Below are 13,782 nucleotides of genomic sequence, written 5' to 3' on the forward strand. Positions count from 1 at the left end.
AGAAGAGGATGGCAGCTTACTCTCTAGCTGTCAGGACTGTCCCTGTCCAGCTCCATTCTGGCAGACTTACCTTCACTAGAATACTCAGCTGGGCAGCCCCACGCTCATCTAGAGGGCCCAGATTCTGGCTGACCAGTGAGCAGAAACTGTGACAGAGATCTAGGATTTCATTCAGGCAGTGGAACACCTATATTAAAAAAAAAAAAATAGTAAAAGAAGGAAAATGGGCATGTTATGGGGAATGACAGCTTAGAGGATTCAGGGTCTTCTATTCCCAAGAACACGCCTACAATTCTAACCTTTCTTCTTGGGCTCCAGGCTTATGTCTCTGATTGCTGGATATATTCATTTCAATTGGAATGTCCTATGGTACCTCAAATTCAGTATGTTTGAACAACTCATTATCTTTAGTTACTCAAAACTACTTTACCCTTTGGGATTCCCAATTTCTAGTCATTATCTCCTGAACATGCCACAGAAAATCCATGAATGTCTTTATTCATTCTATATATCCCCTGTATGGCATGTACAAAATACACTTCTTTTTTCCTCTTTTTATTTTTCCATTTCTCTAAGTCTTTCTTCAAGGCCTAACTTAAGGCCCACTTCTTCCATGAAACCCTGACTGCCCTAATTTTTACCAAGCACTCTAGCATTTACTGGCTGTGCCATTTATTTGGTGCTATAGTAACAATACAATTGTATGCATAATCTGTCTTCCCAATTACACTGTAATCTCCTTGAGAGGTTTGGATCCTGACTGTCTGATATACAGCCTTAATGGAGCAGGTGCTAAAGGACTACTTGTTGATGAAGTTCTAGTTCCATCATCCCCTCTCCAAAGTAGAACTGAACTCAAACCATCCAAGGCAGGCAGCTGATCCTAATGCAGGGGTGGGGAACCTGCAGCCTCCAGACCACATATGGCCCTCTAGGTCCTTGAGTGAATCCAAACCACACAGAACAAATCCCCTTAATAAAAGGGTTTGCTCTGTAAAACTTGGACTCAGTCAGGGCCACACTTGAGGACCTAGAGGGTCACATGTGGCCTGGAGGCCAGAGGTTCCCCACCCCCATCCTAATAGTTCACAGACATCTTTAGCAGAACAAGCATTTCACTCACCCTTACTTTTCATCATTACCACACATACACGCTAATGTAAAGCAGTTTCTGTTTCCTTTGCCTTAGACTATTCTTCTGTTCCTTATCTATCTCAGAAACCTGAATACATATCATCTGTGCTGTCTCCTATTTATAAATATTGCGAAATACCAACAAAAATGGGGAATAAAGATCTGATTAATGGAAGCCTGTTGTCTTGTCAACTCAATCAGCATCTGAAGAAGGGGAAGATTTAGTGCTATAAAAACTTCAGAAAGCCAAACGAGCCCCACTTACAGGTTTCAGCAAGATGAATGACTGAGCCAGCAAGTTGCTCAGGAAGTGGTCATGAGCCAACTGGATGCTCTCAAAATCCCTTGTGGAGTTAATCTGATGGAGGAGCTGGGAGAATTGAGACTCCAGCACATCTACCTGAAGGAGAATTAGAAGTAATTAAAGTATTTTATGGGACACAATCACTCTAGGATAGAAAGGATAGTGAGGCATCTGAAAAATAAAACACAGAAAACTCCCCTGTGCTCTTGAATTGACCAAGAAAGCCCTTGTTATGTGGCATGACATTGGCAGGGAAAGCTGAAAACCTGGTTCAACCCAGCCTCCTGTCATTAAAGCAGATGTTTTATGTTCATACTGACTGACTCAGTTACATTTTATTAAAATTTAAAGACTTATGGAACACTTCAGAAAGCCAAAACTTCAGTGATGCCAAAGACCTGAGATTTCATCCCGAGGATGCTTCCTTCAGTGAATTATATTGCCACCACTCTATACTTTAGCAGACAGTCTTTGTGAATTGCTGTGACCAAACCAATTCATCAGCTGACAATCAACCATCTAATGTGAAGCCTTTCCTAACTTAGTGAGGCTGGTCATATGGTCAGGACTTGCACTTTACTGACAACTTGCAAAAAATCTCAGGGTCAGCTTCCTGTCACAACAAAACAGAGCAGGATTTTAGGGTGATGCCAATGTCATCCTATCCACAAGAACTTAATAAGTGCCTTAGTGGTGCTGCTCATATGAGATTGTTAGTGCTTCTGGGGCTTCTTATGCCTCATCAATACCATTCCACATAGCAATCCTAAAAACCACGGCCAATTTTTTTCTCTCATGAGCGTTCCCCCAGGGCAAGAATAAAACATCCCTGCAAGACCTTTCTCCTGCCCTTTCTTCATCTCCCATGTACCATTCAACTTTCAGCACAGACCTGGAGATAATACTGAAGATTATCCACCAAGAAGGCCATGTGGTTCCGTAGGCGCCATTTAATGGCATCGCTCTGGTTAGACTTGAGATGCTTGCGCTGCATTTGGAGAGCCCAGCAGTGCTGCAGTTCTGCCTGCACTCGTCGTACGCTGAGCAAGTACTTGAAGACAACATTGTACCTGGGTCCAAAACAACCACCGTGAAGCTAGACTCTTCCATTCCCAGCTACCTCCCCTTTCCCCTCAGTCAAGTCCCAGATTCCTCCTCTTCCTCCCTTTTTCTTTCCCATTTTCAAAAAGAAAGGATTTGAAGCTAGCCAGAGAAGGGCCCTCTCTACTGGAGGCAAAGTCCTTGTTCCTTTCTCCTGAGGCTCAGCCCAATGCATGTTTCTGTCCCAGGACTTTCCATTTCACTCATGGGAGGCCCAGCATTCCAAACAGCCTCTGCTCCTTCTACCTTTACTTTGCAAGTCATGCCAAACAACACCTGCCTTACAAAGTTCACTGAACTATACAGAGGTCATGAGAAACAACAGGTGACCAGCCTTTGGGGAATGTAAACCCCTCAAAGGCAGGCATGTTTTTTCCACAATCTCTTAGGGCTCAGGATTGTGCCATGTGCATGATGAACTCTTAATGTTATGTAATGGTTAGCTGTCTGAGAGTGATACAACGTTCTTTGAAAAGGAATGAGTTTCCTATCTCCACAAATATCCAAATGGTGGTTGAATTACTCTTTCAGAGAAAGAAAGAACTGCCCTGGGAGTGAGGCTGTACTACATAACTTGTATGGTCCCTTCCAATTCTAGAGTCTGTGATTCTAAACTTTTTATTCCTCCCTAGGTCGTGACAGCTGCTGACATGGGAGAAATGTCAGAGGACACATACTGAAGACAAGCACTTGGAAGAAGAGTTGATTCCTAGGGGAACTGGAACTATGTGACCTCTCATCTTGGCATGAGTTTACACAGAAAAATAAGAAACCTAATTTCCTTCAATTCTAAAATAATCCCTGTTGAAACCTGCCTTCTTCAAAGGGCTCAAGGACACATCCAGCATCAAGCTTATTATGCCGATCACTGCCACCTCAAATTAATTTCAAAAACAGAAGCAACATGGCATATGAGGAAGACCTAGGAGTTTGGAGGTCATTGAATCCAACCCCCTCATTCAACAGATGAGGACACTAAGGCCTGGGGGCTTTACATGACTTGCCCATCAACACAGAGGTAGCCAATGGCACAGCCAGGATTCACACTCAGGTTTAGTGATTCCAAGGTGAATGCTATTTCTACTAAACCATACTACTTCCCCAAGGGCTCTTTTACCAGAAGTTCTCTAAACAGTTTTAGGTCAGCATCTGCAGGTTAAATAGACTGGGGTGGAGATGGATGGATTCTTGAAGTTGTATCTCCTGGGCCTGCAGATTACTAACAACTGGTCAGAGGGCCTCTATCTTCCCTGCCATAGTTAGTGTTTGCTAGCAAAAAGCTCACAGAGGTCTTGTAAACCTACTTCTCCAGGACAGCAGGAGTGAAGAGAATGTGCAGAGGCCACTGCACTTTGTAGGAAAGACCTAGGGCTGCCCAGCCTGACGCAGGGGCTTCTCGGGGAGAGGTGTCCCGAGAAGGTGCTTCTCGTGCTTGAGTAACATCTAAGGCAAAAAAAAAAAAAAAGAAAAAGAAAATGAAGAAACTTCAGTCTAATTAAGACAGACAACTTGTTTTGTTGAAAGAAGAATGCACATGAATAACATGAGAGAAAAAACCAGGGGGATGTCTAAGACACAAGGAGGAAAACATAGTGGGCAGAGGGCAAGGAAACAATGTGTAGGCAGGTTTTTTGGTAGATCTTAGAGATTATTTTGTTGTCTTTAGAGACAGAGGCAGCTGGAATAAGACAAGAACTGACGCATGGCATAATGAAAAAACCCTTGGCTGCTAATGAAGTGGTCTGGATTCCAATCCTGGCTGTGCCACTCATGAGTCTCGGTAAGTCGCGTAACCACCCTGTATCCCTGTTTCTTAATCTTTAAAATGAAGAGGCTGAACTAGAAGATTTCTTAGGACCCCCCTGAGTGCTAAAGGTAGATAACTCTAAGATGAAAACCATATAAGCGTCTTCAGAGAAGGAAGCAGCATCAGGAAAAAAGGGAGGAACAATGATATGCGAAGGAGAGAGAAAGGGAATTAATACCCTTATGTTCCTTTCCATGGTACTCAATTGTCAGGTGAAGCAGAGGGAGGAGGTTGTCATCATCTAACAGCACCTTGTGGGCAGACTGCTGGAAGGCCACATTAACATCTGGCAGAGAGAAAGAACAAGGAGCAAATAATAGCACCTGGCTATATGATGAAGCCTGGAAGAAATGTTCTCCCATCCAACCCTGCCTGACCGTCAGGAACAAACACTATTTGACTTTGGGGTCCAGACCACACCATTTCATACAGATATCATTGGTTATGTGGCTGCTTGTCCCAGGAGATGACTGCAGTGTGATGGAAGCTATCCAGGCCCACTGAAATGGCTTCCCTAGGCAGCAACAGAAGGTAAGGAGGCTGCCCCTCAAGCCCTCAATGAAGAAGCTGAGAGTTGGGCTCTTCTCTCAAGGAAAGTAACTTAGTCATTCACTCTTCTGTTGAGTACTTACCATGCTCAGTTACTGCAGTGGGCGGTGTCTTTAACATATGCTGGGCTGTGTCAATGAAGGCCTGGAACAGTTCTCCTCGTCCCAGCAGGTAAAAGTCTTTAATGATCTTTGAAAAAGAATGTCAGTATACAAGTCAACAATCACACAAGTCTTAGGAATTCTTCGCTATCCAAGGAATTGAATTCAATCCAATTAAAGCATTCACAAAGCTCCTATTATGTATAAGGCACTGTCCAAGGAGAGAGGAACACACAGAAGAAAATTAAATTACCCCTACTGTTGAGTGGCTTATAGTCTACTTGGGAGATGGAATATTTACCTAAATAAGTAAAACTAAAGATAAATTAGAGCAGAAAGCACTAAAAACTGGGGAGATAAGCGAAGGCTTCCCTGAGGAAGTGGAACCCAAGTTAAGCCTTGAAGGAAGAAGAAGAGGACTTTTGCAAAGCAGAGATGACAAAGGAATGCATTCCAGACATGGGGGGGGATGGCTCATGTGAGAAGAAAGAGGCTGGAGACGAAGCATTTGGGAACAGTTAGTTATCATAATGGTCAGAACACAGAGCTCATGAAAGGGAATAGTATGAAGTAACACTGGCAAAGTAGGTTCCCAGACTGTAGAAAGGCTTTTAAACTAGAAACAGTGCAGAGCTGTCTCCTTAATTAGGACCCAACTAACACATGGATTTGGAGGCAGCGTGGTACAGTGGATAAAGAGCCAACCTCAGAGTCAAGAAGACCTGGGTCCAAGTCCCTTTTGGGATAGATCTTGGTTGTATGACCCTGGGCAAATCACTCAACCTCCACATAAATTCTCTAAAACAAGGAGTTGCAGAGAAGGTACTGATATACACTGATAGAATGTTTTTCCTTGGGAATTCCCCATACCAATGAACACAGTGTCATTTCCTTCCTGTCCCCAACAGATGGATGTGAGATTCTGCCCCTCTAAACAGGCATATCAAGAAGAGAAATTTTAGTGGTGCTGTTAAGCCAGGAAGATTACAGTATATTTGATATCTTTACTTGGTGGCAACACAAATGATAAAATTACAAGAAAACTTATGTCTATCTCTTTGTCCTACAGTATGGTATATCTCTACAATCATGTTTGTATTTACAGAAGCAAATCCTGGAAGGAATTATTCCTTCAGATGACACCCAGCAATGGGCTGCTCATTTTGGGGAAGAGTATACAAGGTCATCCTAAGAATCCAGGGATAGGTTTTTTTCCCCAAATCAATAGAGTTAGGGAAGGCAAAGGTCATTTCCTGTTAGTTACATTTTAACAATAAAGAAAAATAAATGAAACTATTACCTTTAGTTGGCCTAATAAATCTGACTCCTCCACCATAAGTTTCCATAGATGCTGAGGAAACAAGAACATCAGTGAAATCCCATTTTGAGAACACCATTACAAAGGAGGATTCTTTATTTAAAAAGCTGCTCTATATTCCACTGAATGACTCAGGAAAGAATACTACTCATATGATCATGACAATAAACTGTCTACAAAAAACCCTTCTGAAAACCTGCTACTAGACCCTGTACAGACGGCAGCAGCAAGAGAGCTTAGCCCTTCGTCCTTTTGTTCTTTAGTGGAAAACCCAATCTGGTCCCAAGCTCCCGTGGAGCAGAAATACACACACAAAGTGAAACAAAGATCTCATCTATTCCTTCAACTAAAGAAAACGTTGTGACGCGAGATGCTGAGTGGATTGTGTCTCTGTCACCGTCAGGCAGCTAGCAAGGCATTCCATGTCCCATAAGAGACTGAGCTCAGTAAGAGGGAAGGACACTTACTATGGCAGCATTCCTAAAACCCAAAGACGGAGAAAGCGTCTGGCCTGAGGAATCATTTCTTCACCCTGGTCTCTAGTGCCAGCTAGAAGAAGCAGCTGCTGTGCTCCACTCTCTATCTTTCCAGGTCAATCCACCCCCTCAGAAAACATATGCTGGATCAGACACTTAAAAGGCAAACCTCAGCAACAGTGCTGCGTATCCGGTCCACCACCAGCTCAAAATCCACAAGGCTGAAAAGAGGCTGCTGCTTGAGGCGATGCAGTTCAGCAGCAAAGGTGTCTTCTTGATTCTTTAAAATAGATCCTGTGTATCATGGACAGTAGGAGGAGAGACCCTCGGAGCTATGCTATCAACAACGCTCTGATTCTTTCATTTGTTACTATAGACAATCTAACTAACCAGGGTCTAGTAAATACAGGGCAATAATTTTTGCTCTTAACCACTGGGTGCCACTTCCCTTGCTTTGAAGATTTCTGACAAGAAGCATCATGGTGCCCTCTTACAAGATTTATTTCAAAATATGATGTACTACACTGACCACTGCCTTGGCTCATGAGGCAATGGGCAATAAAAGCTGCTCTTGACCAGCTCTTGGGGATGAGATGTTAGGACAGGACTTCCTACCTTTTCTGGTCAGATTCACATTCTGATTCTCAAACATCTGTACAGACTCTCCTACAAACAGGATTTTTTCAGCGACTCTCACTGGAATATAGGAAGGAAGTATTTCCACCCGAAGGGAAAACTGCTTCAGGGATGGGGCCAGCATGTTCTCTTCCTCAATCAGGCGCTGGGTGAGGAGATACAGAGTGACAAAGGAAACAAGAAAGTATGCAGTAACTCTATCTATCTCCATCCTTTATATTCCATAGTTAATATATTGGGCAATAGGGACTTTAAACCCAGGGATGTACAACTCCCACCTGCCAGGCATGTACTGTGCTTGCAAGGAGGTAGTCTAGCCTGGTGGCTAGCAGGCAGGAGAGGCACAACACATGAACGTTCTAGTTCTAGCATTGCCATTAACTAGTTACAGGACTCTAGCTAAATCATTCAACTGCTCTGAGCCTTAGTTCCTTCCTCTGTAAAATGAGTAGGTTGGACTAGACCTGTGAAGTCCTAAAAAAAAAAATCCTATTATGCTCAGTTCCAAGAATTTATGATTCTTATGTAATACACTGGCATCTATATAGGTTTTTGTGAATCCTAATTAAGACCTTGAGCTGCATCAAAAAGCTGCCAGAGAGACACAACTTAAGGAGCTGTCCACTTCCTAAGTATGGTATTAGTATGGTATGAAGAAGGCCTCACAACTGCCCAGCCTAATGGATTATCATAGACTCACGGGTCTGGAACTGGATCAAGTCCAATCTCATTTTAGAGACGAGGAAAATAGGCCCCAGGGAGGTTAAGTCTGGACCTAGACAAACAAGCAAAGGAGGTGGGGGTTGTACTCTTCAGCGCTCTTTCCCATGCATCCTGCAAACCTCATTCAGACAAAGGCAAATATCAGGAGGGACAGGCTGAAGGAAGTGGCGCAGATGGCACCGAGGTGGCAGGCTCAGTGCAAGCTCATGTGAGAGGGCGAAGGGGTCACTATCTGGTGGAATGTACTGCCTTTCCCTTCAAATCCTCCCCAGGTCCTGAAGTTCTCGTAACTGCTTCCCTGTCAGGCCTCCAATGCCCAGGTCTTCCTCCTCCTCCTCCAGTTGAGTAGAGACAAGGCCAGAAGATGGGCCCTGTTTAATAAAGAACTCTTCGTGTTGGTCCAAGAGGAGGCCATGTAGCATCCAGGCAGAAAGCTGCTTGTACATGACCCCATGGCACACTGCCAAGATCCTGAGTGGAGAAAGGGAGAGAAAAACCAATGCCATAAAAGCCCTTGCTGGGCACAAACACCCAGGCCATTCTGGGACGTCACTAGAGGGTACTGGCCAAGATCTGAGTAAGAATTTGGTGAGTCAGAAGGGAAACTGTCCATTACACTAAAAATAATCATTCCATTTTTATTCCTATCTTTTTGGAATTAGTCATTAAATTTCTTATAATTAAAGTTCCCATATTAAGTTTAAAATGTCCTTCAGCTATTTTGACAGTTTCTTTTCCATATTGTTTATTCTCACCCTGCGTAAGAGTTTCAGAGCTGAAAATTCCTGCTAAAACACAATGAGATGAGCTCAGAGAAGTCTGTTTCTCTGCCAGCAAAAGCAGTTTGCTCATTTTCTCTTGTTTCACCAAAAAGGAAGGGAATGGATGTGGTAAGGGAGGATGACTCAATTAGAAATGGAGCATTACAAAAATACATGAAAAGAGAAGATCAAGCACCCTCTCCAGAACTAGCTCAAGTATTTCCAAGATGTTCTTGTGCAGTAACCAAATATTAGAATTAGAAGGAAACTTGGAGATCAGAGTCCAGTCTTTCCACCCAGGACAGAAGCTTAACTTCAAGTTTTAAAGAAGGTAAGATAAAATGGGCAATATGAGCTGGTTCCCTACCACCGCCAGCATCAAACAGAAAATTCTCTGCTTAGCCCCCTTCTTACCTTTCCGGTCTTCTTATCCTCTACTTCTCTCCATATACTTTACGATCCAGCAGCTCCTGCCTTCTCCTAACTCCATGCTTTGTTACAGGCTGTCCCACTGCCTGGGAGGTTTTTCCTTCTACTCTCCACATGTTGGCTCCCTTGGCTTACTTCAGGACTCAGCTCAAATCCCACCATCTACTGGAGGCCTTTCCTGGTCCCTCCCCAATACCAGTGGCTGATCTGAAATTACTTTTCAACTACTCCATATAAACAATATCTTATATGTAAATAGTTTAAAAGTTGTTTCTCCCATTAGGAAAATAAGATACTTGAGAGGAGGGACAGTATTTTTACCTTTCTTTGTATTTTCAGGCTTAGCAAAGAGCCTGGCAAATAGTAAACATTTAATAAAATGCCGGTTGACTTACTGACTGAAAATAGCAATTACTTTAAAAGATATACTCAAATATAGCCAAGCAAAACCCAGCATATATAATGGTAACACCCTAAGGATGATGGGATCTGACAATCAGAGGGACCTTAAAGTCATCCACACTAATTCATTCTCTTTTATGTAGTACCATCCTGGATTCTTTATTGGCTGGCATCCTGGCCTCTCCTACTTTGATCATATAGACCTATCTGCTCAGTGTTAGCTTTTCAGTCCCATCTATTACTAACTATTTTGGAGAAGTTTTAGATCATATGCAAATAAAATGGTCTTGATGAACTGTGTCAATCTTATTTAAGTTTTTGTGACTTACTTTTCTAGGGCACTGCGTACAGGAGGCAGTCCCCCACAGCTGTATTTGTATACTGTTTCCAAGATCTGACACCCATGAATCTGTGGAAAAGATAAACTTCTAAAAATTATACAGTGCCTGCTGCACAGTTTAAATTGTACATTCAGTTGTGATTGGTCCAGGAGGGACCTACTGAATCAATTCCAGTGGCACTTCCATAACTTTGTCCTTTCCTACCTCTTACACATCAACAGTGACTCCCTCATCTCACTCCCCCAATACACACACAAACACACACGCACACACTGATCCAGTGACAGTGGCCTCATTGCTGACATTCTGTCACTGGACTTCAGGCATTTTCCCCAGCTATCACTCATGCCTGGAAATCTTTCCTCCTCACCTCTGCCTCCTAGTTTTCCTGGATCCTTCAAGTCTCAGCTACAGTCCCCCCTTCTGCAAGAAGCCTTCCTGGATCCCCATATTTGCAGGTGCTACTAGCTACATATTCCATTGGGTTTCCTAAAAGTGACTGAATGGGTCAGTCAATCTCCTCCTGAGCCAGATCTACTTGGGGATATGCCTATTAGCTTGTTCTGGAAGAAGAAAGTAGAACTTCTCCACAAAGATACTGCATAAGAATGTTTAAATGTTTAGATTACAGGTTCTAGATTCATCAGCCAAGAATGAATATGTTAATTCAGAAGTAAAAACTACCGGCCCCCCCATCAGCTTCTTTAAGGAGAGAGTTTTTATCTTTGCTTCTGTAGTCAGAAAGGATAACATGGATGTAGCACATTTCCAATTGTGCAGAGTGAAGTCTAGTAAAATGTGCAAATCTTTTCTATTTCTGCTGAACTTCAGCCCACAGCATCCCTAGGCCCATCATGGAAAAGAAGGTGAGTGAACCACCAGCTCTTCTTGGATTTTTCACTCTCCTTTCCCAGGTGAAATGAGACAGAGAAGGCTAACATGGGAAAGGAGAGAAAATTTTCATCTGGCTCGTAACTCCATTCATGGTGGTACTTTTCTTCTCATTTTGGGGGGACAGGGGAGTGTAAAGAAGCTGCAGGGGTAGAGAGGTCCATGAAGAAGCCCACACAAGGCTTCCAGGAATGGAGGGGATGCACTTAAACAACTCACTGTGCATACAGCTGGGTATGTGTCTACACAACACAAAATGAAGTAGAGGGCTGGCAACTGTTTGGTCCAATTCATCAAAGAAAGAAGCCAAATTAGATACTTTTGCCTCTGTGCTATGGTTACCTCTATGTGGGACTGAGTCCTACCCTTCATTCAATTCTTTGGCCTAAATTATCTGGTTGGGCTTTTTAGCTGAAGAAGTGGCACTTATTTACTGTGTGTGTGTGTGTGTGTGTGTGTGTGTGTGTGTGTATGCATAAGTACAAGTGTGTATGTGTAAGAGAGGCAGACAGACAGATCAGAGTTGGGGGGGGAGAGAAAGAGAAGGGGGCAAGAGGGAGGGAGCCCATATACATTAGTATTGATATGTATTCTGCATCTGTGTGACATTTACAAAGGTCTCATTAAATATCTCTGGGGTTGGGAGTGTGTAGAAGGAGGGAAAGAGGACAGGAGTGTGTCACATGCAACCCAATTGTCTCACTGCAGATTTTTTTAAAATGCTGTGGATGAATTTGTAAAAATTATACTACTTTCAAGGCTGCTTCCTGTGATTGTTCTTATAACAACTCAAGAGAAAAGGACTCAGGGAGCCAGAGGGTACTTTTCACAACCCAACTTGACTAGGTAATCTACTCAGCACTTGCTGATCTCAGAGTTACTAGCTCAGATCCCAAAAGCCAACACTCTCCCAGAATACTTGGAATCAATTTTTCCATGACAGTAATAATAGCAACAACCTAAGTAAAAAGTACATTTAACAAAGTTAGGTGAATGACTTAGGCATGGTGACCTCTTAATACTGAAGCATGACCTTGAGGAAAAAGCTCCGTGCTCCCATCAATGATCAACATGTATGATGCCTTTCCTTCTCAGGTCTAATTTCATGGTTCCCCCAAACACAACAGTTTGAAGAAATCTATGTGGTGCAAATCACTAAGCACACTGAATTACGTACATCATTAACCAGAATAAAAGAAGTGCTTACCTTCTGACTCTTAATCTGTTCAACAACAACCATCACTGAGGGAAAAAGAAGTTGGAACTACAAAGCAAAGCAAAAGTTAATTAATCTAATGTAATCTCTTACGTGTTCCAAATGTAAGAGAGGGAGTATAAACATAAGCTCTGGAAATGATGGCGTTTCTGAATGAAGATAGAGAGATCAACTCCAGCCAGAAGAGGCAAAAAAAGGGCCTACTCCTCTCAGCCTATCTTTAGCTAGAAACACCTATTTTGGAGGCTGGCAGGATAGTCAGTATAACATCAACATGGACAACTTTAGTACCAAATGTTAAGAGACGATTTATCTTCAGAATTCATGAAATAATGCTCATATAATAAAGCAGATTAAATGTACAAAATGTAAAATTTTAGATTCAAATTCCGAATCTGGAAGTAGGAGAGCTCTTCAAAATACTAGATTAGTCAAATATACCTAAAAGACTGAGAGAACAGACAAAAAGAACCCAAGATATTCCATTATCTACAAAGATACCTGGTCCAAGGAGTAATTGACATGTGATATGGAAAGGTGAGGGTCAGCAAGGAACTGCAATAAAAAACATAATTAGAAAAACACCATCTCAAAAAGTTTCTAACCTATGACCTAAGAACACTGGCTGGGGAGAGGGAGAGAACAGACCTTGTGGTAATGAGTGCTTTTAGGTTCCCACAGAAGATAGTGATACAGGGTCACTAAAGTGATACAGGTCACTAAAAACTGAAAGCAAAATGTTCACAGAATACCCTGGAACCTCTTACAGAGGCAAGAAGTTACTTTGATCATTAAATGAACAATACGGAGAGCTTATAGTGGTATATGCTCATTAAAGGCATTTTCCCAATTCTGAAACCCTAATTAAAGGAAGACAAGCTATGGTGGGGAGGGAGGACCGCATTTTCTTTCCAAGGATGTGGTCTAGTGAGGAAACTGGGGGACTCAAGGGCATTACTGCCTGCCTCTTTCTCCTCTTCTCTACCTCACCTCTTGCTCCAAGTCAAGCAGTGCTTGACGATATGGCTGCAGGATGGAGTCCAGACCTGTGCAGAAGGCCCGCAAATAAATTCCATGTAATCCACCCTGGCCTTGCTGGGACAGATGGTGATCCTGCGATTAAACAAAGGCTAATTAAATTAGCTCCAGGATTGGGACTTGCAGATCAAGTGCTGAACCTGGAGTCACAAAGACCTGAGTTCAAATATGGCTTCAAAACACCTCCTAGCTGTGGAACCCTAGACATGTAAAACTTCCTCTGTCTGCCTCAGTTTCCTTTGTAAAATGAGGATACTAACAGCACCTACCTCCCAGAGCTGCTGTGAGGACCAAATGGTACATCTGTCAAGTGCTTTACAAAATCCTTTAAGTATTATTTAAATACTATCCTTTTTGTTGTTATTACGTCATTATTAGTTGTACTGCTGATGTTTGAATAGCTGTGTCAAATTAACCTCCGTAAGAAGAAACATACAACGGAGTGAGGGAAATAGTTTGCCCATTAACATTGTTGGACCACAGATTGACAACACCAAAGGTCCTTGGAGTTCATCCAGTCCAACTTTCTCACTTCAGAGATGAGGAAGAGGTTCA

The 13,782-nt window shown here is 42.6% G+C and overlaps 1 protein-coding gene across 1 annotated transcript in view; it reads right to left on the minus strand.

The window, feature by feature from the left end:
- LOC140513832 (gamma-tubulin complex component 4) overlaps positions 1-13,782 on the minus strand; it is a 28,955-nt gene that overhangs the window by 7,875 nt on the left and 7,298 nt on the right. Inside the window, exons 3-16 of the mRNA XM_072623838.1 lie at positions 13,180-13,302; positions 12,691-12,744; positions 12,181-12,237; positions 10,071-10,150; positions 8,420-8,620; positions 7,406-7,572; positions 6,960-7,084; positions 6,297-6,347; positions 4,979-5,084; positions 4,525-4,632; positions 3,844-3,982; positions 2,331-2,508; positions 1,400-1,534; positions 71-187 (exon numbers count right to left, since the gene is read on the minus strand). Coding sequence (XP_072479939.1) covers positions 71-187; positions 1,400-1,534; positions 2,331-2,508; positions 3,844-3,982; positions 4,525-4,632; positions 4,979-5,084; positions 6,297-6,347; positions 6,960-7,084; positions 7,406-7,572; positions 8,420-8,620; positions 10,071-10,150; positions 12,181-12,237; positions 12,691-12,744; positions 13,180-13,302 — 1,641 coding nt within the window. The remainder of the gene's footprint in view (positions 1-70; positions 188-1,399; positions 1,535-2,330; positions 2,509-3,843; positions 3,983-4,524; positions 4,633-4,978; positions 5,085-6,296; positions 6,348-6,959; positions 7,085-7,405; positions 7,573-8,419; positions 8,621-10,070; positions 10,151-12,180; positions 12,238-12,690; positions 12,745-13,179; positions 13,303-13,782) is intronic.

This window comes from Notamacropus eugenii, chromosome 7 (genome assembly GCF_028372415.1).
Source record: "Notamacropus eugenii isolate mMacEug1 chromosome 7, mMacEug1.pri_v2, whole genome shotgun sequence".
NCBI lineage: Eukaryota > Metazoa > Chordata > Mammalia > Diprotodontia > Macropodidae > Notamacropus > Notamacropus eugenii.